The sequence below is a fragment of the Triticum dicoccoides genome, chromosome 6B, assembly GCF_002162155.2.
Source record: "Triticum dicoccoides isolate Atlit2015 ecotype Zavitan chromosome 6B, WEW_v2.0, whole genome shotgun sequence".
In the NCBI taxonomy this organism is placed as follows: Eukaryota; Viridiplantae; Streptophyta; class Magnoliopsida; order Poales; family Poaceae; genus Triticum; species Triticum dicoccoides.
In genome coordinates this window covers 693,903,116-693,926,636 of record NC_041391.1, presented here as the reverse complement: position 1 = coordinate 693,926,636, position 23,521 = coordinate 693,903,116, and the positions used below count along the sequence as shown (strand labels likewise).

At 49.4% G+C, this 23,521-nt stretch overlaps 1 protein-coding gene across 1 annotated transcript; it reads left to right on the top strand.

The window, feature by feature from the left end:
- Positions 1–1,439: 1,439 nt before the first annotated feature.
- LOC119324885 (putative F-box protein PP2-B12) lies at positions 1,440–4,785 on the top strand. Its single transcript, XM_037598650.1, has 3 exons — positions 1,440–1,814; positions 1,910–2,022; positions 4,007–4,785. The coding sequence occupies exons 1-3, from the start codon at positions 1,494–1,496 to the stop codon at positions 4,515–4,517; spliced, it is 945 nt and encodes a 314-aa protein (XP_037454547.1). The 5' UTR covers positions 1,440–1,493; the 3' UTR covers positions 4,518–4,785.
- Positions 4,786–23,521: the final 18,736 nt, after the last annotated feature.

Here is a 23,521-nt window from a genome sequence, read left to right as displayed (position 1 = left end):
AAAAAGAGGATTTGGGTGGGCCGGGGTGTCAGAGGCCTACGTAACAGAGGTTTGGACTCCCGCAAACCTTTCACGAGTTGGTGACCGGTTTGCGGGATTTTGAACGCCCGAACACGTCCACGGACGTTTGAGGTACCATGTTGGATGGCAAAATAATGTTCCAAACGTTTAAGATGGTTTGATGATCCCCTATGTTGTACGGTTTTTCTTCTTATTGAACACAATGCGGTTCTTCCTTGGTGACCTAGAGCTGGGGATGGAATTTTAACTCGAAACTCACGAGCTAAAGGAGTAGCTCGTGACTGGGCTCGACTCAGTTTTGGTGACTAACGAGTGGAGCCGAGTTTTAATCTGAGCTCGTTAACAAAACGGGTTTAATGAGCCAAGCTAACGAGTTACTCGTTTAGCTCATTAAGCTCATTAATCAGAAGGGGCATGAGATAAGTACCAATATTGTACATATTCTTGTCACTTATAAAGTTTACCAAGTGTTCTTTTAGTGTAAATTTTTTATTGTTGTGATCTGTGAATAAATGTATGTGTCTGTAAATATGTTTTCATAGATTAATTGCATGCATAATATAAATATTGCTATTGACGCCTATAACGAGTTAAACGAGCTAGCTTTCGAATTACATGAGTCGAGCCGAGTTTGACTTTGAACTCATTATGTTAACAAGCTGACGCGTTATGGTAATGAGATGTAACAAATCAACTAGAATTACACCCCTTCGCCGAGACCGACGGTTGGTTGGAGCTGGCTGACAAATTTTATAACGACGGAGACTTGGACGGTGATGTGGTCGCCAGAGAGAATATCACATGAAAACCAAGTTTCGACGGAAACCAACGAAAACCACGTGAAATGACGTTTTAAAGTTTCAGAAAAGAAGTTTCACAAGAAATGAAAAAAATATGGGATGTTAAAAGTGTGATGTTCTATTAGCATGTGAAATTCTGAGCTCTAATGAGGTATGAAAAAACAAAACCATCATTGGTCAGTGTCTGCAGTAAACGCCAATATTCATGGTTGAATTTGTTCTTTCAAAGCTCATAAACAGTAATGTGTTTGAACTTGGCAATAGAACACCACCCTCTTAACATCACATATTGTTTTCAGGTTTTTCTCAAAACTTCCAAACATGCTTTTCATATTATTATTACTATTTTTAAAAACTTGATTTTCATGTGATGTTCTCTCGTCTCGTGTACGTTGCGTTGACTTACAAACCACACGTATGCGAAGAGAGTCTTCCCCACGTAGTGCCTCCCACGACGCCACCGCAACCGGCCCTCCTCCAACTGTCGTCCCCCACCTGCCGTCTGTTGCTTCGCCCCAAAATATTAATCCACGTTCAACCCGCCGCTCCGACGTGCTCCGTCGCTAAACCTCCAGCCGCATTCTGCGCACCCACACCCGAACACGCAAAAGAATCAAATCCGTGGCGAACCAATCGCAACTACTACCTCGCACTCTCCTCCGACGACGACGAATGCCGGACCAGAAGAGACCGGCCGGCCGGCGGGCGGAGGAGCCAATGGAGGGCGCCTGCGAGATCGCGCGCCTGCCGGAGGAGCTCCTCTCGGCGGTGCTGGCCCGCACGACCCCGCGCGACGCCTGCCGCGCAGCCGCCGTCTCCCCGGCCTTCCGCGCCGCGGCGGGCTCGGACGCCGTCTGGGCCGCCTTCCTGCCCCCCGGCGGCCTCCCGCCGCTCGCCGACGGGGAGCCGCAGAGCCCCGCCCTGCCCTCGTCCAAGAAGGAGCTCTTCCTCCGCCTCTCCGCCGGCCCTGCCCTCCTCCACGACAGGCTCGTGGTACGTGCCTGCGCGCCGATCCCCCAACTCCTCTAACAGATTCGTCCTTCGTTCATCGCTAACCAATTGTTCGGTCGTCGTGCGCGCGCCCGCAGAGCGTGTGGCTGGACAGGGAGACCGGCGCCAAGTGCTACATGCTGTCCGCCAGGAAGCTGTCCATCGTGTGGGTGGATACGCACTGGGCCTGGATCCCACTCGAGGACTCCAGGTTCGTTCGCTCTTCCACTTTTATATACCTTGTGTGTCTGAATGTTGCTGCCTGGTGATGCCTTTCTTAACTAGGAGTAATTGCAATTGCATTTGATGTGATTGTGTTGTTGCTTCGTGGTGGCACCATTTCGATTGCAATCGATCTGACCAGAGTGAATTGCAGAAAACATTGACATTGAAAGATAGGGTTGCAGAAACCACACTTCTACAGTTTTGTGCCAAAAACCACTAATTCCGAGACTAATTTTCTAAAAAAAACACTAGTCACTCGCTTAGATCGTTTTGAGCACAATTATGACAGATGGGTCCCGCTAAACAGGGTGATGTGGCATGACATAACATGTTACAAATAGGTAGAATAGCATAGACTAAAGTGTAAAAAGCCCTAAAAGGATAAGGCCATTTAAAAAAAACATCCACCTCGCGCGTTTTCACTGCCCAGCCGCCATGGCAGACCACGCTGCCGTAAGCCAAGCCACTGCCATCACCGTCGGAAGCCACCCCTCCTTCACAGTGTCGCCCCACCTTCCCCGGTCTGCCGCTCCTCCCTCCCCTCCGGATCCGGCTGCCTTCGCCAGCCAGCCCGCCGCCGTGGCCTCCACCCCTCCCTCCCTCCCCTCCGGATTCGGCCGCATCGGGCCGCCGTCGTCGCTACCCAGCCCGCCACCGTGACCTCCACCCCTCCTTCCATTCCGGATCCGGCTGGCGAGGTCGTTCATCCACCGCAGGCGGCGCGAGCAGCTGCAGGTGGCCCGCCTCCGTGCCCCGCCATCGTAACAGACACCACCGGCCATGCACTGAAAGGGAGTGGAGGCCACGCCGCCGTCGCCAGCCGACCCGCCGCCGGAGCAAGCAACAGCTTCGCCGGTCACGCTCGGGGAGGGAGTGGCCCGATGGAACACGAAGGTCAGAGGACCCGATTGCTTATTTTTAGGGGTCCTTTTGCAAAATAAAATCGTGTCTGGATGTAATTGACTGTTTCTTTTGTCATGTCACCCTGTTTAGAGGGACCAACCTGTCATAATCGTGCTTAAAACGACCTAAGTGAGCAACTTGTGATTTCTGCAAAAAATTAGCCTGGGAATTAGTGTTTTTGGGCATAAAACTGTAGACTTGTGATTTCTGCAAGACTGTGCTTCAATGTCGATGTTTTCTGCAATTCACTCATCTGACAGTGTTAATTCGCGCAACCTGCAGCAGTGTAACTGGTAGGATGGTCCTGTGAAGTGTGAACCAAAACCCAGGAAGGGGGTTTCGGCATAGTTCCTGGGTAGCAAGTTTTAAAACGAGCACAGTGCTTGAAATCAGTTTTTGGTGTGATCTTGAAACTGTTTGAAAGGGACCAAGTTGATGTCACTTTCATTTGGATACCCGACTAATGCTCTACATTCCAAAGTCCCGGTTACTTCACACATAAGCGAAATTGGTGCTAGTTTTATATTCCTTACTTTCAAAAGCTAAGGGCCTTTTCAAATTTGTTTAAATATGAACTATAGGCAGCACATAGACCACACTTTGTGTAAAGGATGTGACTCCTTGTTCACACTAGAGTTCTTTGAGTATTCTGTGCTGTGAATGTTTCTGTGATATTATCTTGTTCTTATTTGACTGTTTCTATGCTGTTATCTTATCCATACTTGGCTGCAATTGCATTTGATTTGATTTTGCCATTGCATTGTGATCTAACTCGATTTCGATTCATTTCGGGGTAAATTGGCTATGGTGGTTTGCTTTATTTATAAAGCGGGGCGAAAGCCTTTTTCGGTAATTCATTTCGGGGTTAATTGGTGCAATCCACAGCAGTGTAAGTTGTAGGATGGTAGATTAAATTACTCTGTGGATAAAAGCCCAGAATGGGGATTTCGACATGGCTCTTGACTAGCAAATTTTGGAATAATACTTGAAATCGGTTTTTGTTGATCTTCAGTGTTGTTGATTGGTCATCGTCTTCTTGACAAGTTGTAACCATATCTTTGCGACAGGTTCTCCGAAGGTGCTGAACTCGAGGACGTTTGCTGGTTTGAGATCCACGGGAAGATACATAGCAAGATGCTCTCCCAAGACACAACCTATGCCGCCTACATGGTCTTCAAGATGGCCGATTATTACTACGGGCTGAATTTTCCTGCTCAGGAGGCATCGGTCAGTTCCGGAGCAACCAACTTGACCCGCGAGGTTTGCCTACAAGCTGGCGAGGCGGACGAGAAAACGCATTACGACGAGGGCGATGACGATGAGTCCGACGAGGAGGAGGAGGAGGACGTCGACGAGTACTACCGGTCGCTGACGAACCGGCGCGTAGTTCACGAAGAGAATGTCACGCTCCCTCAGAGAAGAGCCGACGGGTGGATGGAGCTGGAGCTGGGCGAGTTCTTGAGCGAGGGGGGCGACGACGGCGAGGTATCCATCAGCCTTATGGAGACCAAAAGTGGGAAGTGGAAGAGTGGCCTCATTGTGCAGGGCATCGAGATCAGATGTAAGAAATCGGGCTGAGCGGGGCGCTCCCAGGATTCATTCAACTTGCCCGGGTCAAAAGTAAATGAATAATAAGGAAAAGCATATTTTCTGTAATGTATGTTTTTGAACACTTCTCCTTTTGCTGCTAATTCTGCGCGCAACTTCTTGTACAAATGACTCATGAGTGACAGACATTTGGTTTGTTATACAATAAGTTGATTCAGACGTTGGTGGCGCTTTGGTTTTAGCAGCTTTGCATTTGGTTAGGTTGAGATCCTTGTGTCTAGTGGCTACTTCGCATCTGGTTATGTTGAGATCCTTGTGGCATGTGGCTGCTTTGCATATGCTTCCTCTTGGCATTTTCGCGCACCTTATCTATCTCTTTTTTTTGTATCTGCAGAGAGATAGATAAGGTGCCAAAATGCCATGCATTCTCACTCACATCTGGATTGTTAGAGTTGTGTCGAATATTGTGCACAAGGTAGGTTACAGTCGGACTCTTAGTTGTATTGTGTTTACGTAGGATGTGAAGTCGTGTTCTAGTAGGACACTTGTATCCTAGGCCTCTCGTATATAGCGGGGGTAGACACACGATGTAACATATGCCAACATAATAGCACAGGAACGCAGGGGAAATCGGCGGCTTGTGCCGGCATCCAGGGCGATCGGGTGCGGTATAGTAGTAGTGTCATGGGGAGGAGCGTCCCTAGTTAGGCCCCGGGGATGTAGCCATATCGGTGAACCTCGTTAACAAATCTCGGTGTCGTGTTCGTGTGATTGCTTGGTCCTCGGATGATTAACGGTATGCCTCAGATTTATTTTAACAAGTGGTATCAAAGCTAGGTTGTTCGGAGATCATGAATTGTCAATTCAGAGGCAGGTTTGATGTTTTGATCGGCATCGCGGTGAACACAGTTGAGATCGATGGAAAGACGTCAAGGCGATGAGCAATCACGGCGAGTAGCGGAAATCAGACGGTCATGCAAGCAGTCAAGACGTGCGGTGATCATTCAGTGGATCGATCGGGCGAGCATGTACAAGCAGCGTGTTTTGGGGCGAAAATACCCAACGAGATCAGATCGAGCAGGTGTGTGTCGTGGTGTTTCAGATTGACTCGGTCTCGGCAAGATCAATCGATCGAAGGAACATGGACACAAGTCGGTGCAGTCAGAGGTGCGCACGGGTGGCAGAAGCAGCTGTATGGTAGCCACGCGCTTGGAGCGAGGTGCGCGTGAAGTGGCAGGGCAACACCAATCGCGCAGGAGGCTTGTGCGGGCAGCGGGTAGGACACAGTTTGACGCGTTGCGGAGGCTCATGCAGCTACTGATGCTTATTGCTAGAGCATGCAAAACCTGAAAGGACACGTGATTTGTTTGAAGAAAAATACGACACAAGGGCTTAGTCAAATCATGGCGTTGTCATGGAGAAAGAAAAGAAAAAGAAAGGCCAGCTACAGACGTGTGATGAATCAGGAGTTTTAGCTAGTTAGCTTTGTTGATCTGATTTGGTATGTTCACACAGAAAGGCTATTTGGACTTTGCTTTGGTTTTCTTCGTTGGTATGCACATTTGTGTATGGATGGTGATGGTCACGATGACGGCTTGAGGAGTCTGGAGTGTGTCGTGCAGCTGGATATGTTTGGCTGGGTTGGACCTGTCAGTCTGACGGATCGACACAAGTCGGTTCATACAGAAGATGATGGTAGGATCAACGATGACGACATAGGATCGTGATGCTGATGGTGACCAGCTTCTGGGCGTGGAAACATGTGGCGCAGGCTTGAGGGCTTGTGTGGCTTCGACAAGACTATGGCGCGGGTTTGATTTAAGACGGTGCACATGTGAGCTTGACGTTGACGGGGCGCGATGGTGGACTGATCATCTATCATGGAGTCATGTTGAAGGTGGAGCTGGATTGAGGGACTACAGTGTAAGGATCCAGGGAACCAAAGCCGATTTAGCAAGGGGGAAAAGCGAGTGACATGCAGTTTGGACTGGAGCCCAGTGGTCTGATGGAAGCGTGAAACTCGTCATCGATCGGTGATGATTGGTGGTACTCTGCAGTGAGGGTTGATTGGTGTGGGTTCGCGACCCTTGAGACTCGACCGGGACAACGGAGGCTCGACGCGGTAATACATGTGGTGAGACGAGTCAGGGCTCTGGTGGCCATACATGTGGTGAGACAACTGCAAATTTGACTCGGGATGATTACAAGCAACGGTGAAATTTCTTCAAGTTTCAGACAGACGGTCAAGAAAGGAGCGGTGATGTTGAGTTCGGCTAAATCTTATGTGTGACACCCAATATGTGAGTCGTTCACTTTCACGCAGGTCGGTGATCAGTGTGTGATGGCGTTGGGCAGATACTTTGGAAGTTGAGAGTACAAACTGAGTAACAAGGAACTTAATTTTGCTCGAGTGTTGACCGTGATTAAGAAAAGAAGGGACTACAAGTTGTAGGTGGAGTCATATGGAGTCTTTGGAGTAGCTGCGGTACTCATGGGATAAACTCAAGTCCAATGTAAATGGAAGTTTGACGCATGAGCGAATTCAATGTGGTAAGGAATATTCGCCAAGGTGGAGTTTGTTAGAGTTGTGTCGAATATTATGTACAAGGTAGGTTACAGATGGACTCTGAGTTGTATTGTGTTTACATAGGATGTGGAGTCGTGTCCTAGTAGGACACTTGTATCCTAGGCCTCATATATAGCAGGGTAGACACATGATCCAACATAATAGCACATGAACGCAGGAGATGCCGACGGCTTGTGCCGGCGTCCAGGGCGACCGGGTGCGGTATTGTAGTGGTGTCATGGGGAGGAGCGCCCATAATCAGGCCCCGGAATGTAGCCATATCAGTGAACATCGTTAACAAATCTCGGTGTCGTGCTCGTGCGATTGCTTGGTCCACGAATAATCAACGGTATGCTTTGGATTTATTCTAACATGGATGCCTTTTTTTCAGAGAATATGCTAAACGCTTGCGTATCTGTAAGAATAGATGTTACATGTTAGAAAGCTCATGCACTGTTTTTTTCTGGAAAGATCAGGTGGCGTTGATAGCTTTCATTCTTAGAAAGAGTCAGGAAAGATCTTTGTAACAGAATCTCGTGTCACTCACTCTTCTTTGCCCTGGCTGCGAGCATCTAGTTTTCTTCTTTCGGCCTTCTGTGAATGATGAAGATTAGAAGAAGATAGAATTGGATTCAAAAAGAAGCACAAGCCTTTTGAGGGTAAAAGTATGTGAAGGAAAGGAACATAAAATTGATTGATTCAAATGAACAAGGCTTGCCAAGGAGTTGGCATGTGAGGAAATTTTATGTGAAAGAAATGAGAGCGCCTGTAGGAAACGGTTTTCTACAAAATCGCATCAGAAGTCGCTCAACTCCCGGGTGTTACCTAGATGGAAATCCGCAGCAAGATACAAGGCTAGACTTCTCTTTTTTTTAGAAAAGGAGGAGGTCCCCCGGCCTCTGCATCTGGTCGATGCACGCGGCCACTTTATTAATTATTCTCATAAGACCTTACAAAGTCATACAATAGTAAGACTAAAGCCATCGTCTAAGCAACAACTGTCGCTACTCTTATCCAGTTGATGAAGGGCCGCTGATATCCTGGGCCTAATACCAAACAGACATCGCAGCCAAACCTAAACATATAAGACCTGAGGTCCCAACCAGGACGCCTGCCGGGTATAGGGCACCTACCAGTCTGGCGCACACCTCAACCAGGACGCCTGCCGGGTATGAGGCCGCCGCAGCCACCTGCCACAAATCCATCTTCAGAGTTGTATTGTTGCATCTATTGTGCCAGGTCTCTCCGCCATCGACACCACCACGACGCTAGACAGCGTCGTCCTCCTGCGCAAGTCCAACCTTGCACATCGAACTCCGAATCTGCACTGCGCCATGCCGACGAGATCCGTCGCCATCAATGTGTAGGATGAAGCACCGCTCCATCAAAGATGCCGCCCGCTGGTCCCATGAAGCCGAGTGCACCTCCAAGAATGCCGCCCCCAACAGGGTAACGACACATGCTTGCCGCCAACATCCGATCACCTGATCTAGGGTTTCCCCTGGAGGTATTGAGTGGAGTTGGGAGCTTCACCTCGATGATGCCTTCATGAAGGAAATGATGATAAGGTCATCGTCATCACCGACTCCTGCCATCGACCGAAAACCAGGTTTTCACCCGGATCTGTCCCAAGAAATCCACCCGACAACACGTGCGCCGTCTCGACCGCCTTCAAAGCCCCAAATCCAACCGCCTAGATCCGGCGACCAACCGCAACAACAGTGCCACCCTAGGAGCCCTTGCACACCGGCCATAGGCTGAGTGTGCCACCACTGGAGCCTAGGAGGAGGGCTCCCACCCCGCCTCACCAAGCTGCGAGAGCCGCCGAGATGGATCCCGCGCGCTTGTCACTGATGAAGTCATGTACCTAGGGTAGGGTCATGACCTGTCCAAGGTACCCTCCCCAAGAACATCTTTTAGAAGAAGCCGTCTTCCAGTCGACCAAGAGGAACTCCACTCGGCGGACTAGAAGACACTCGACGAACCTGAAGACACTCGACCAAGAAGACTCACTCGACCAACAGGAGTTCAAGATCTACTCTGAATCCAAACGGTCTGTAATTAAGTAGTCCTTATGGTCATGATGACACTTTATGTAAGGCGTTACCAGTAATGCCAGACCTTAATGTACTTTAACCTTCCGCTACGTGGGCTAGCCGGGGTCCTGGCGTCCTCTATATAAGCCACCCCCTCCACTGGTAGAAGGGTTCGCACCCCTGTAACTCTCACACACATAATCCAGTCGACCGCCTCCAGGCTCCGAGACGTAGGGCTGTTACTTCCTTCGAGAAGGGTCTGAACTCGTAAAACATTTGTGTGCACAACTGCTCCATAGCTAGGATCTTGCCTCTCCATACCTACCCCCTATTCTACTGTCAGACTTAGAACCACGACAGTTGGCGTCCACCATGGGCAGGTGTCTTAGCGACTTATTGGAGAAGTTGCAATCTTTCCAATTCCCATCATCATGGTTTCAGGTGGAGTTTTGGTTGAGGGACGCGAGATCCGTCTCGGCGTGCTCACATTCGTCGCCGACGACTCTGCCTGGCTGTAGGAGGCTCCGCTCGACGTGGATGCGCTCCCAGTCCGCGGAGCTACGCACTTTCGAGCATGCGTCCGCGGCGTCCTTCTGCGGCAACCGTCGACTCAGTATCGGCCGGTTTTCGTGTCATCCTCCCTCCCAGCTTCCCGCCCGCGTAAGCGCTCCGGTCGGTCGAGGCTTCAGCAGTGGGTGAGGCACGCAGTGGCTCGCCAGTCGACCACTGTCCAAGTCGCGGCAATCGAGCCCGACGAATCTCTCTACGGCCTGTTCGACTGGCTCCGCAGAGACTGCATCCGAGTGCGACAGCAGTGATCCGGCGGCGGAGGTCCTGATGGTCAATGGGCCGCACATTCCCCCCAGCTTTCCTGGCACCGAGGGAGGCAACGGCGGAGGCGATCCGTCACACGACCATGAGGAGTACCGCCCTGAGCCCCTCGACTCGCAGCAGAGGGAAGAGTTTCGCCGCCGGAACATGGATGTGCTTCATACTCCGATCGTTGGAGAAACCCCTGAGGCTCGCGCCTTAGAGGACGCACGCTTGGCCAACCTGGCTGAGCGCACTCGATTGGAGAACCTTCAGCGGGCACTCAACGAGCGCGCGCGGCAACGGATTCCAGACTCCAGTCGACGCCAACTCTTTAAACCTCCGACTCAGGTATACCGCACTCCGATCCAGAATTTGGCAGCTGCAACCCGTATAGCAGAGTCGATTCAGCCTTCCCAGTTGGAGGCTGGCAGAGGCTTGATGCAGATCAGGGATTTGCTCCGGGCAGCAGGAGATCAGAATTCGGCTGTGTCGCAGTCGCGGAACATGATTCATAGCAGATCCGTGGCGGCGAATACGGTCTAGTCGACTCATAGCCCCAGATCACCTCCGAGGCATGAAGGGCATGGCGACCGGCACGATCAGTACAGGAAATATGAGCAGTATGATCACCGATTCGATCGCAATGATCGACGTCGAGTGCCCACTCCTTCCCCGAGGGGTGGATCATATATGCCTCGACAGCAGGATGACAGACGCCAGCACAGTGGCGGGCGAAGAATTCCAGTCGACCCCAGGGAACCAGGCTTTGATGCGAGATCCATCATCGTTCAAGGTCTGGTCGACCGGAACAGGGCCCATAGAGAGGGTAATGACAGAGATGTACCCACTAGCAGCCGAGTGCACGTCTCCGGACCAGAGTGTTTCAGCAGAGCCATCAGAGCCGCGGTGATTCCTCCCAACTTCAGGTTGGCGACTGGAGTCAGCAAGTTCAACGGTGAGTCCAAGCCTGATACTTGGCTTGAGGACTACCGAGTGGTTGTTCAGATCGGCGGCGGAAATGACGAGGTGGCCATGAAGCATTTGCCTCTTATGTTGGAAGGGTCAGCCAGGGCATGGCTGAATCAATTGACACCCAACAGCATCTACACGTGGGAGGACCTCTCCCGAGTGTTTGTTAGGACGTTCGAAGGAACGTGCAAGTGACCGGCGGGACTGACAGAGCTGCAATCTTGTGTATAGAAGTCGAATGAGACTCTGAGGGATTACATCCAGAGATGGATCATACTGCATCACACAGTAGAGAATGTATCTGATCACCAGGCAGTTTGCGCCTTCAAGGAGGGCGTAAAGTACCGAGAGCTAAGCCTGAAATTCGGTCGAACCAGAGACATGTCTCTGAGTGAATGATGGAAATAGCCACCAAATATGCCAATGGTGAGGAAGAGGATCGGCTCCGGAGCGGCAAGCACAAGTCAGTCGCCCAGGACACCAGAGGCGAAAATTCCAGTCGGAAGCAAAAGCATAAAGCCGAGCCAGCCGCTCCTGGAGAAGCCTTGGCCCTGAATCAAGGAAAATTCAAAGGGAAACCCAAGGGGCCTTGGAACCCCAAGAAAGTAAAAGATAAGGAAGGAAATGACGTGATGGATTTACCATGTCACATCCACACCAAGAAAGACGACGAGGGTAATTTCATTTACCCAAAGCATACCACTCGACAGTGTCGACTCCTGATAGAGCAGTTCCAAGGGAAGCATCCCAAGGACAAAGAAAAAGAGTCGGACAAGGTTGAGGACAAGGAGGATAGTGACGAGGAATATCCGCAAGTCAATTCCACCTTAATGATTTTTGCCGATGTTGAGAGCAAAAACCGACTGAAAGTTATAAACCGAGAGGTGAATATGGCTGCTCTGTCAACACCCAATTACCTGAAGTGGTCTCAGACTGCCATTACGTTCGACCAATCTGATCACCCCATGCACATAGCCACCCCTGGGAGGCAAGCGTTGGTGGTCGACCCAGTCGTCGAGGGCACTCGGCTGACCAAAGTGTTGATGGATGGCGGCAGCAGTTTGAATATACTGTACGCTGAGACGCTAAAAGGGATGGGCATTCCGATGTCCAGGCTGAGCACAAGCAACATGAGTTTCTATGGAGTCATCCCTGGCAAGAAGGCCGCATCACTCGGTCAGATTACTCTTGACGTAGTTTTTGGTGATTCAAAGAATTTCCGCAAAGAGAAGCTGACATTTGAGGTTGTGGATTTCCAGAGTGCCTATCATGCAATTTTGGGCAGGCCAGCTTATGCACGTTTTATGGCTCGACCATGTTACGTGTACCTCAAACTAAAGATGCCTGGCCCTAAAGGCGTGATCACTGTCACTGGTAACCACAAGAAGGCAGAAGAGTGCTTCCAGAAAGGCTCAAAGATCGCCGATGCTCAGATGGTGGCAGAAGAGTGGCAGGAACACCAAAGGAATGCAGACCCGAGTGATTTGTTGCGAGCCAAAAAGCCTTCTATGGAATCAGCGTTCTAGTCGTCCGGTGAGACAAAACCCATTCACATCCACCCGATCGACCCTAACGCTGCTCCGACTCATATCTCCACAACACTCGACCCCAAATAGGAAGAAGCGCTCATCCAGTTCCTCCGTGAGAACTGGGACATCTTTGCATGGGAACCTTCTGACATGCCGGGTGTACCAAGGGGACTGGCTGAGCATCGTCTACGAGTCGATTCAAAGGAAAAACCTGTGAAGGAACATCTGCGATGGTCCGCCGTCCAGAAAAGGAAGGCCATTGGCGAGGAAGTGGCTCGGCTCCTAGCAACAGAGTTTATCTGAGAGATTTACCACTCCGAGTGGCTCGCCAATGTCGTCATGGTCCCCAAAAAGGACAATTCGCTTCGCATGTGCATCGATTTTAAGCATATCAATCGGGCCTGCCCGAAAGATCATTTTCCTCTTCCCCGCATCGACCAAATAGTTGACTCGACTGCGGGATGTGAGCGATTGTCTTTCTTGGACGCTTATTCCGGGTACCATCAGATCCGTCTGTTTGGACCCGATGAGATCAAAACGGCTTTCATCACCCCATTCGGGTGCTTTTGTTATGTCACCATGCCATTCGGCCTCAAGAATGCCAGAGCCACGTTCATGAGGATGATTCAGAAGTGTTTGCTCACTCAAATCAGTCGGAATGTGGAAGCGTACATGGATGACATTGTGGTCAAGTCACGGAAAGGTTCCAACCTGCTGACTGACCTCGCTGAAATATTTGCCAACCTCAGGAGGTACGATATCAAGCTTAACCCATCCAAGTGCACATTCGGAGTTCCTGGTGGAAAGTTACTCGGTTTTCTCATTTCTGAACGAGGAATCAATGCAAACCCAGAGAAAGTAGGCACAATACTTCGAATGAAACGACCTATGCGTGTGCACGATGTTCAGAAGCTTACTGGTTGCTTGGCTGCTTTAAGTCGATTCGTCTCTCGTCTCGGTGAGAAGGCATTGCCTCTTTACCGACTGATGAAGAAGTCAGACAAGTTCGAGTGGACTCCTGAAGCTGACGCATCCTTTGCAGAGTTAAAAACCCTGCTTTCCACCCAGCCGGTGCTTGCTGCCCCAATCAGCAAAGAGCCTTTGCTGCTTTACATTGCAGCCACAGGACAAGTCGTCAGTACTGTACTTACGGTCAAGCGGGAAGAAGAAGGGAAAGCCTTCAAAGTTCAGCGCCCAGTATATTACATTTCCGAAGTCCTGACCCCATCCAAGCAACGATACCCTCATTATCAGAAGCTTGGATATGGGATTTATATGACCACGAAGAAAGTTGCTCACTATTTCTCTGACCATATCATCACAGTCATCACCGACGCCCCCTTATCAGAGATTCTGCACAACAGAGACGCAACCGGTCGAGTGGCAAAATGGGCGATTGAAGTTCTTCCCCTAGATATCAGATTTAAGGCAAAGAAAGCTATCAAGTCCCAAGCAATAGCAGATTTCCTCGCCCATTTGTTATCCTACTTGTACAATTCATACCAACCATGCGATTTCCTTAACACCAGGACAGACAGTTACAGGAACAAGAGCTTGCTCCTGACTGCATGTGACGATCATGTTGGAAATATGCCCTAGAGGCAATAATAAAAGGATTATTATTATATTTCCTTGTTCATGATAATTGTCTTTTATTCATGCTATAAATGTATTATCCGAAAATCGTAATACACGTGTGAATACATAGACCATAACATGTCCCTAGTGAGCCTCTAGTTGACTAGCTCGTTGGTCGACAGATAGTCATGGTTTCCTGACTATGGACATTAGATGTCATTGACAACGGGATCACATCATTAGGAGAATGATGTGATGGACGAGACCCAATCCTAAGCATAGCACAAGATCATGTAGTTCGTTTTGTTAGAGCTTTTCCAATGTCAAGTATCTCTTCCTTAGACCATGAGATCGTGTAACTCCCAGATACCGTAAGAGTGCTTTGGGTGTACCAAACGTCACAACGTAACTGGGTGACTATAAAGGTGCACTACAGGTATCTCCGAAAGTGTCTGTTGGGTTGACACGGATCGAGACTGGGATTTGTCACTCCGTATGACGGAGAGGTATCTCTGGGCCCACTCAGTAATGCATCATCACAATGAGCTCAAAGTGACCAAGTGTTTGGTCACGGGATCATGCATTACGGTACGAGTAAAGTGACTTGCCAGTAACGAGACTGAACGAGGTATTGGGATACCGATGATCGAGTCTCGGGCATGTAACGTACCGAATGACAAAGGGAATTGTATACGGGGTTGTTCGGATCCTCGACATCGCGGTTCATCCGATGAGATCATCGAGGAGCATGTGGGAGCCAACATGGGTATCCAGATCCCGCTGTTGGTTATTGCCCGAGAGCCGTCTCGGTCATGTCTACGTGTCTCCCGAACCCGTAGGGTCTACACACTTAAGGTTCGGTGACGCTAGGGTTGTATGAATATGAGTATGCAGTATACCGAATGTTGTTCGGAGTCCCGGATGAGATCCCTGACGTCACGAGGAGTTTCAGAATGGTCCGGAGGTAAAGAATTATATATAGGAAGTGGTATTTCGGCCATCGGGAAAGTTTCGGGGTCACCCGGTATTGTACCGGGACCACCGGAAGGGTCCCGGGGGTCCACCAGGTGGGGCCACCCATCCCGGAGGGCCCCATGGGCTGAAGTGGGTGGGGAGCCAGCCCATAGTGGGCTGGTGAGCCCCCCTAGGCCCACCCCCTACGCCTAGGGTTGAAACCCTAGGGTGGGGGGGGGTGCACCACATGCCTTGGGGGGCACTCCTCCCCCCTTGGCCGCCGCCCCCTTGGGAGATTGAATCTCCCAGGGCCGGCGCCCCCCTGGGGGCCTATATAAAGGGAGGGGGGAGAGGGGCAGCCGCACCCTGAAGTCCTGGCGCCCCCTTCCCCTGCTACACCTCTTCCTCCTCCGTCACGTGCTTGGCGAAGCCCTGCCGGAGTGCTGCTGTTCCACCACCACCACGCCGTTGTGCTGCTGCTGGAGCCATCATCATCAACCTCTCCTCCCCCCTTGCTGTATCAAGAAGGAGGAGACGTCACACGCACTGTACGTGTGTTGAACGCGGAGGTGCCGTCCGTTCGGCGCTAGGATCTCCGGTGATCTGAATCACGACGAGTACGACTCCATCATCACCGCTCCATCTAACGCTTCCGTACGCGATCTACAAGTGGTATGTAGATGCAAACTCACTCCCTTGACTCGTTGCTTAGATGAACTCATAGATGGATCTTGGTGAAACCATAGAATTTTTTTTAATTTTCTGCAACGTTCCCCAACAGTGGCATCATGAGCTAGGTTTATGCGTAGTTCTCTATTGCACGAGTAGAACACAATTTTGTTGTGGGCGTAGATCTTGTCAACTTGCTTGCCGCTACTAGTCTTATCTTGCTTCAGCGGTATTGTGGGATGAAGCGGCCCGGACCAACCTTACACGTACGCTTACGTGAGACCGGTTCCACCGACTAACATGCACTAGTTGCATAAGGTGGCTGGCGGGTGTCTGTCTTTCCCACTTTAGTTGGAGCGGATTCGATGAAAAGGGTCCTTATGAAGGGTAAATAGAAGTTGACAAAATCACGTTGTGGTTATTCGTAGGTAAGAAAACGTTCTTGCTAGAACCCAATTGCAGCCACGTAAAAGATGCAACAACATTTAGAGGACGTCTAACTTGTTTTTGCAGCAATTGTCATGTGATGTGATATGGCCAGAAGTTGTGATGAATGATGAATGATATATTGTGATGTATGAGATCATGTTCTTGTAATAGGAATCACGACTTGCATGTTGATGAGTATGACAACCGGCAGGAGCCATAGGAGTTGTCTTTATTTTTTGTATGACCTGCGTGTCATTGAAGAACGCCATGTAAACTACTTTACTTTATTACTAAACGCGTTAGTCATAGAAGTAGAAGTATTCGTTGGCGTGACAACTTCATGAAGACACGATGATGGAGATCATGGTGTCATGCCGGTGACAAGATGATCATGGAGCCCCAAAGATGAATATCAAAGGAGCTATATGATATTGGCCATATCATGTCACTACTTTATTGCATGTGATGTTTATTATGTTTTATGCATCTTGTTTACTTAGAACGACGGTAGTAAATAAGATGATCCCTTACAACAATTTCAAGAAGTGTTCCCCCCTAACTGTGCACCGTTGCTAAAGTTCGTCGTTTCGAAGCACCATGTGATGATTGGGTGTGATAGATCCTTACGTTCACATATAACGGGTGTAAGACAGTTTTACACATGCAAAACACTTAGGGTTAACTTGACGAGCCTAGCATGTACAGACATGGCCTCGGAACACGGAGACCGAAAGGTCGAACACGAGTCGTATGGAAGATACGATCAACATGAGAATGTTCACCGACGATGACTAGTCCGTCTCACGTGATGACCGGACACGGCCTAGTCGACTCGGATCGTGTAACACTTAGATGACCAAGGGGATGTCAAATCTGAGTGGAAGTTCATTAAAATAATTTGATTAGATGAACTTAATTATCATGAACTTAGTCTAAAATCTTTGCAAAATATGTCTTGTAGATCAAATGGCCAACGCTCATGTCAACATGAACTTCAACGCATTCCTAGAGAAAACCAAGCTGAAAGATGATGGCAGCAACTATACGGACTGGGTCCGGAACCTTAGGATCATCCTCATAGCTGCCAAGAAAGCATATGTCCTTGAAGCACCGTTAGGTGACCCACCTGCTCTCCCAACACTGCAAGACGATTTGAACGTTTGGCAGACACGTGCTGATGATTACTCCCTCGTTCAGTGCGGCATGCTTTACAGCTTAGAATCCAGGCTCCAAAAGCGTTTTGAGCAACACGGAGCATATGAGATGTTCGAGGAGCTGAAACTAGTTTTCCAAGCTCATGCCCGGGTCGAGAGATATGAAGTCTCCGACAAGTTCTATAGTTGTAAGATGGAGGAAAACAGTTCTGTCAGTGAGCATATACTCAAAATGTCTGGGTTGCACAGTCGCCTGTCCCAGCTGGACATTAACCTCCTGGATGAGGCGGTCATTGACAGAATCCTTCAGTCGCTCCCACCGAGCTACAAGAGCTTTGTGATGAACTATAATATGCAGGGGATGGTGAAGACCATTCCTGAAGTATTTTCAATGCTGAAGTCGGCAGAGGTTGAAATCAAGAAAGAACATCAAGTGTTGATGGTCAATAAGACCACTAAGTTCAAGAAGGGCAAGGGTAAGAAGAACTTCAAGAAGGACGGCAAAGATGTTGCCGCGCCCGGTAAGCCAGTTGCCAGGAAGAAGTCAAAGAATGGACCCAAGCCTGAGACTGAGTGCTTTTATTGCAAGGGGAAGGGTCACTGGAAGCGGAACTGCCCCAAATACTTAGCGGATAAGAAGGCCGGCAACACTAAAGGTATATTTGATACACATGTAATTGATGTGTACCTTACCAGTACTCGTAGTAACTCCTGGGTATTTGATACTGGTGCCGTTGCTCATATTTGTAACTCACAGCAGGAGCTGCAGAATAAGCGGAGACTGGCGAAGGACGAGGTGACGATGCGCGTCGGGAATGGTTCCAAGGTCGATGTGATCGCCGTCGGCACGCTACCTCTACATTTACCTACGGGATTAGTTATAAACCTTAATAATTGTTATTTGGTGCCAAGTTTGAGCATGAACATTGTATCTGGATCTCGTTTGATGCGAGATGGCTACTCATTTAAATCCGAGAATAATGGTTGTTCTATTTATATGAGAGATATGTTTTATGGTCATGCCCCTATGGTCAATGGTTTATTCTTAATGAATCTCGAGCGTAATGTTACACATATTCATAGCGTGAATACCAAAAGATGTAAAGTTGATAACGATAGTCCCACATACTTGTGGCACTGCCGCCTTGGTCACATTGGTGTCAAGCGCATGAAGAAGCTCCATGCTGATGGACTTTTGGAGTCTCTCGATTATGAATCATTTGACACATGCGAACCATGCCTCATGGGCAAGATGACCAAGACTCCGTTCTCTGGAACAATGCAGCGAGCAACCAACTTGTTGGAAATCATACATACCGATGTGTGCGGTCCAATGAGCGTTGAGGCTCGCGGAGGATATCGTTATGTTCTCACTCTCACTGATGACTTGAGTAGATATGGGTATGTCTACTTGATGAAACACAAGTTTGAGACCTTTGAAAAGTTCAAGGAATTTCAGAATGAGGTAGAGAATCAACGTGACCGAAAGATAAAATTCTTACGATCGGATCGTGGAGGAGAATATTTAAGTCACGAATTTGGTACACACTTAAGAAAATGTGGAATCGTTTCACAACTCACGCCGCCTGGAACACCTCAGCGTAACGGTGTGTCTGAACGTCGTAATCGCACTCTATTGGATATGGTGCGGTCTATGATGTCTCTTACCGATTTACCGCTATCATTTTGGGGATACGCTCTAGAGACAGCTACATTCACTTTAAATAAGGCACCGTCTAAATCCGTTGAGACGACACCGTATGAATTATGGTTTGGGAAGAAACCTAAGCTGTCGTTTCTAAAAGTTTGGGGATGCGATGCTTATGTCAAGAAACTTCAACCTGAAAAGCTCGAACCCAAGTCGGAAAAATGCGTCTTCATAGGATACCCTAAAGAAACCATTGGGTATACCTTCTACTTAAGATCCGAGGGCAAGATCTTTGTTGCCAAAAACGGATCCTTTCTGGAAAAAGAGTTTCTCTCGAAAGAACTAAGTGGGAGGAAAGTTGAACTCGATGAAGTACTACCTCTTGAACAGGATAGCAGTACAGCTCAGGAAAATGTTCCTGTGATGCCTACACCAACTGAAGAGGAAATTAATGATGATGATCAAGGTACTTCGGATCAAGTTGCTACTGAACTTCGTAGGTCCACAAGGACACGTTCCGCACCAGAATGGTACGGCAACCCTGTCCTGGAAATCATGTTGTTAGACAACGGTGAACCTTCGAACTATGAAGAAGCAATGGCGGGCCCAGATTCCAACAAATGGCTAGAAGCCATGAAATCCGAGATAGAATCCATGTATGAAAACAAAGTATGGACTTTGACTGACTTGCCCGATGATCGGCGAGCGATAGAAAACAAATGGATCTTTAAGAAGAAGACGGACACGGATGGTAATGTCACCATCTATAAAGCTCGACTTGTCGCTAAGGGTTATCGGCAAGTTCAAGGGATTGACTACGATGAGACTTTCTCTCCCGTAGCGAAGCTTAAGTCCGTCCGAATCATGTTAGCAATTGCCGCATACTATGATTACGAGATATGGCAGATGGACGTCAAAATGGCATTCCTCAACGGGTATCTTAAGGAAGAGCTGTATATGATGCAGCCGGAAGGTTTTGTCGATGCTAAGAACGCTAACAAAGTATGCAAGCTCCAGCGATCCATTTATGGGCTGGTGCAAGCATCTCGGAGTTGGAACATTCGCTTTGATGAGATGATCAAAGCGTTTGGGTTTATGCAGACTTATGGAGAAGCCTGTGTTTACAAGAAAGTGAGTGGGAGCTCTGTAGCATTTCTCATATTATATGTAGATGACATACTTTTGATGGGAAATGATATAGAATTCTTGGACAGTATTAAGGCCTACTTGAATAAGTGTTTTTCAATGAAGGACCTTGGAGAAGCTGCTTACATATTAGGCATCAAGATCTATAGGGATAGATCGAGACGCCTCATAGGTCTTTCACAGAGCACATACCTTGATAAGATTTTGAAGAAGTTCAAAATGGAAAAGTCCAAGAAAGGGTTCTTGCCTGTATTGCAAGGTGTGAGATTGAGCTCGGCTCAATGCCCGACCACGGCAAAAGATAAAGAAGAGATGAGCGTCATCCCCTATGCCTCATCCATAGGATCTATTATGTATGCCATGCTGTGTACCAGACCTAATGTAAACCTTGCCGTAAGTTTGGTAGGGAGGTACCAAAGTAATCCCGGCAAGGAACACTGGACAGCAGTCAAGAATATCCTGAAGTACCTGAAAAGGACAAAGGACATGTTTCTCGTTTATGGAGGTGACGAAGAGCTCGTCGTAAAGGGTTACGTCGACGCTAGCTTCGACACAGATCTGGATGACTCTAAGTCACAAACCGGATACGTGTATATGTTGCATGGTGGAGCAGTAAGCTGGTGCAGCTGCAAGCAGAGCGTCGTGGCGGGATCTACATGTGAAGCGGAGTACATGGCAGCCTCGGAGGCAGCGCATGAAGCCATTTGGGTGAAGGAGTTCATCACCGACCTAGGAGTCATACCCAATGCGTCGGGGCCGATCAAACTCTTCTGTGACAACACTGGAGCTATTGCCCTTGCCAAGGAGCCCAGGTTTCACAAGAAGACCAGGCACATCAAGCGTCGTTTCAACTCCATCCGCGAAAATGTTCAAGATGGAGACATAGATGTTTGCAAAGTACATACGGATCTGAATGTCGCAGACCCATTGACTAAACCTCTCTCGCGAGCAAAACATGATCAACACCAGTACTCTATGGGTGTTCGATTCATCACAATGTAACTAGATTATTGACTCTAGTGCAAGTGGGAGACTGTTGGAAATATGCCCTAGAGGCAATAATAAAAGGATTATTATTATATTTCCTTGTTCATGGTAATTGTCTTTTATTCATGCTATAACTGTATTATCCGAAAATCGTAATACACGTGTGAATACATAGACCATAACATGTCCCTAGTGAGCCTCTAGTTGACTAGCTCGTTGGTCGACAGATAGTCATGGTTTCCTGACTATGGACATTAGATGTCATTGACAACGGGATCACATCATTAGGAGAATGATGTGATGGACGAGACCCATCCTAAGCATAACACAAGATCGTGTAGTTTGTTTTGCTAAAGCTTTTCCAATGTCAAGTATCTCTTCCTTAGACCATGAGATCCTGTAACTCCCGGATACCGTAAGAGTGCTTTGGGTGTACCAAACATCACAACGTAACTGGGTGACTATAAAGGTGCACTACAGGTATAACCGAAAGTGTCTGTTGGGTTAACACGGATCGAGACTGGGATTTGTCACTCCGTATGACGGAGAGGTATCTCTGGGCCCACTCGGTAATGCATCATCACAATGAGCTCAAAGTGACCAAGTGTTTGGTCACGGGATCATGCATTACGGTACGAGTAAAGTGACTTGCCGGTAACGAGATTGAACGAGGTATTGGGATACCGATGATCGAGTCTCAGGCATGTAACGTACCGAATGACAAAGGGAATTGTATACGGGGTTGTTCGGATCCTCGACATCGCGGTTCATCCGATGAGATCATCGAGGAGCATGTGGGAGCCAACATGGGTATCCAGATCCCGCTGTTGGTTATTGCCCGAGAGCCATCTCGGTCATGTCTACGTGTCTCCCAAACCCGTAGGGTCTACACACTTAAGGTTCGGTGACGCTAGGGTTGTATGAATATGAGTATGCAGTATACCGAATGTTGTTCGGAGTCCCGGATGAGATCCCTGACGTCACGAGGAGTTTCGGAATGGTCCGGAGGTAAAGAATTATATATAGGAAGTGGTATTTCGGCCATCGGGAAAGTTTCGGGGTCACCCGGTATTGTACCGGGACCACCAGAAGGGTCCCGGGGGTCCACCGGGTGGGGCCACCCATCCCGGAGGGCCCCATGGGCTGAAGTGGGAGGGGAGCCAGCCCATAGTGGGCTGGTGCGCCCCCCTAGGCCCACCCCCTGCGCCTAGGGTTGAAACCCTAGGGTGGGGGGGGGGGGCGCACCACATGCCTTGGGGGGGCACTCCTCGCCCCTTGGCCGCCGCCCCCTTGGGAGATTGAATCTCCCAGGGCCGGCGCACCCACTGGGGGCCTATATAAAGGGAGGGGGGAGAGGGGCAGCCGCACCCTGAAGTCCTGGCGCCCCCTCCCCCTGCTACACCTCTTCCTCCTTCGTCACATGCTTGGCGAAGCCCTGCCGGAGTGCTGCTGTTCCATCACCACCATGCCGTTGTGCTGCTGCTGGAGCCATCATCATCAACCTCTCCTCCCCCCTTGCTGGATCAAGAAGGAGGAGACGTCACACGCACCGTACGTGTGTTGAACGCGAAGGTGCCGTCCGTTCGGCGCTAGGATCTCCGGTGATCTGAATCACGGCGAGTACGACTCCATCATCACCGCTCCATCTAACGCTTCCGTACGCGATCTACAAGTGGTATGTAGATGCAAACTCACTCCCTTGACTCGTTGCTTAGATGAACTCATAGATGGATCTTGGTGAAACCGTAGAATTTTTTTTAATTTTCTGCAACGTTCCCCAACAGATCAATCTAACTAAGTACATCCTCACTTGCATCAGTTCTATGACTACACAGCTACCATTGCTTGTATAATCTGCATGCAGGAAAAAGGTACTCCTCTCGCAAAGCACACACCATCCATCCAATAAACACAAGAGGCTAGATTTTATCGCCCTTCCTGATTTCACACGGGCACACAGCAGCCTCCGCAAAAAATGATCTAGGGCGCCAGATCTCAACTGGCGCATGGAAATCAAACGCCTAACGAATAAGCCACCAGATCCCACGCGGATCGAGAGATGAAGGAGGGGAAAGGAACAGGGGGCTCACCGCTGTCGCTGATGAGGAGGAGCTTGATGAGGTAGTCGTAGTCGGCACGAGCCCTGGCCGGCGGCGCCGCCATCACGCCCTAACTCCCGGGCCTGTCAAAAAAACGCGGTGAAATTAAAATAAGATCAACACGGTGAATGGGGGGCGAGGCGAATGACGCCACGGACCGAGCGAGGCGGGGATGGCGTCGCGCGCGTGCATGCTCTGATGCGGCGGCGGCAACGAGGCGAGGAAGAAGGAGAACAGACGCACCTGGGATGGATCTTCTACGGAAGTCGGTGTGGACGATGAGGACGACGCTGCAGTTGAAGTCACGGTGGATGACGGCTGGGGAGACACAGCCGCCCTCGAGCGCCTCTGTCGCCTGACGGTGGGGCGGATCCGGAACCACCGCGGTGGATCTGGCTGCCGCCTCACCTACTGCTCCATCCGGGCGAGAAGGCGAGGGGACGAGGCGGGGGAGGGG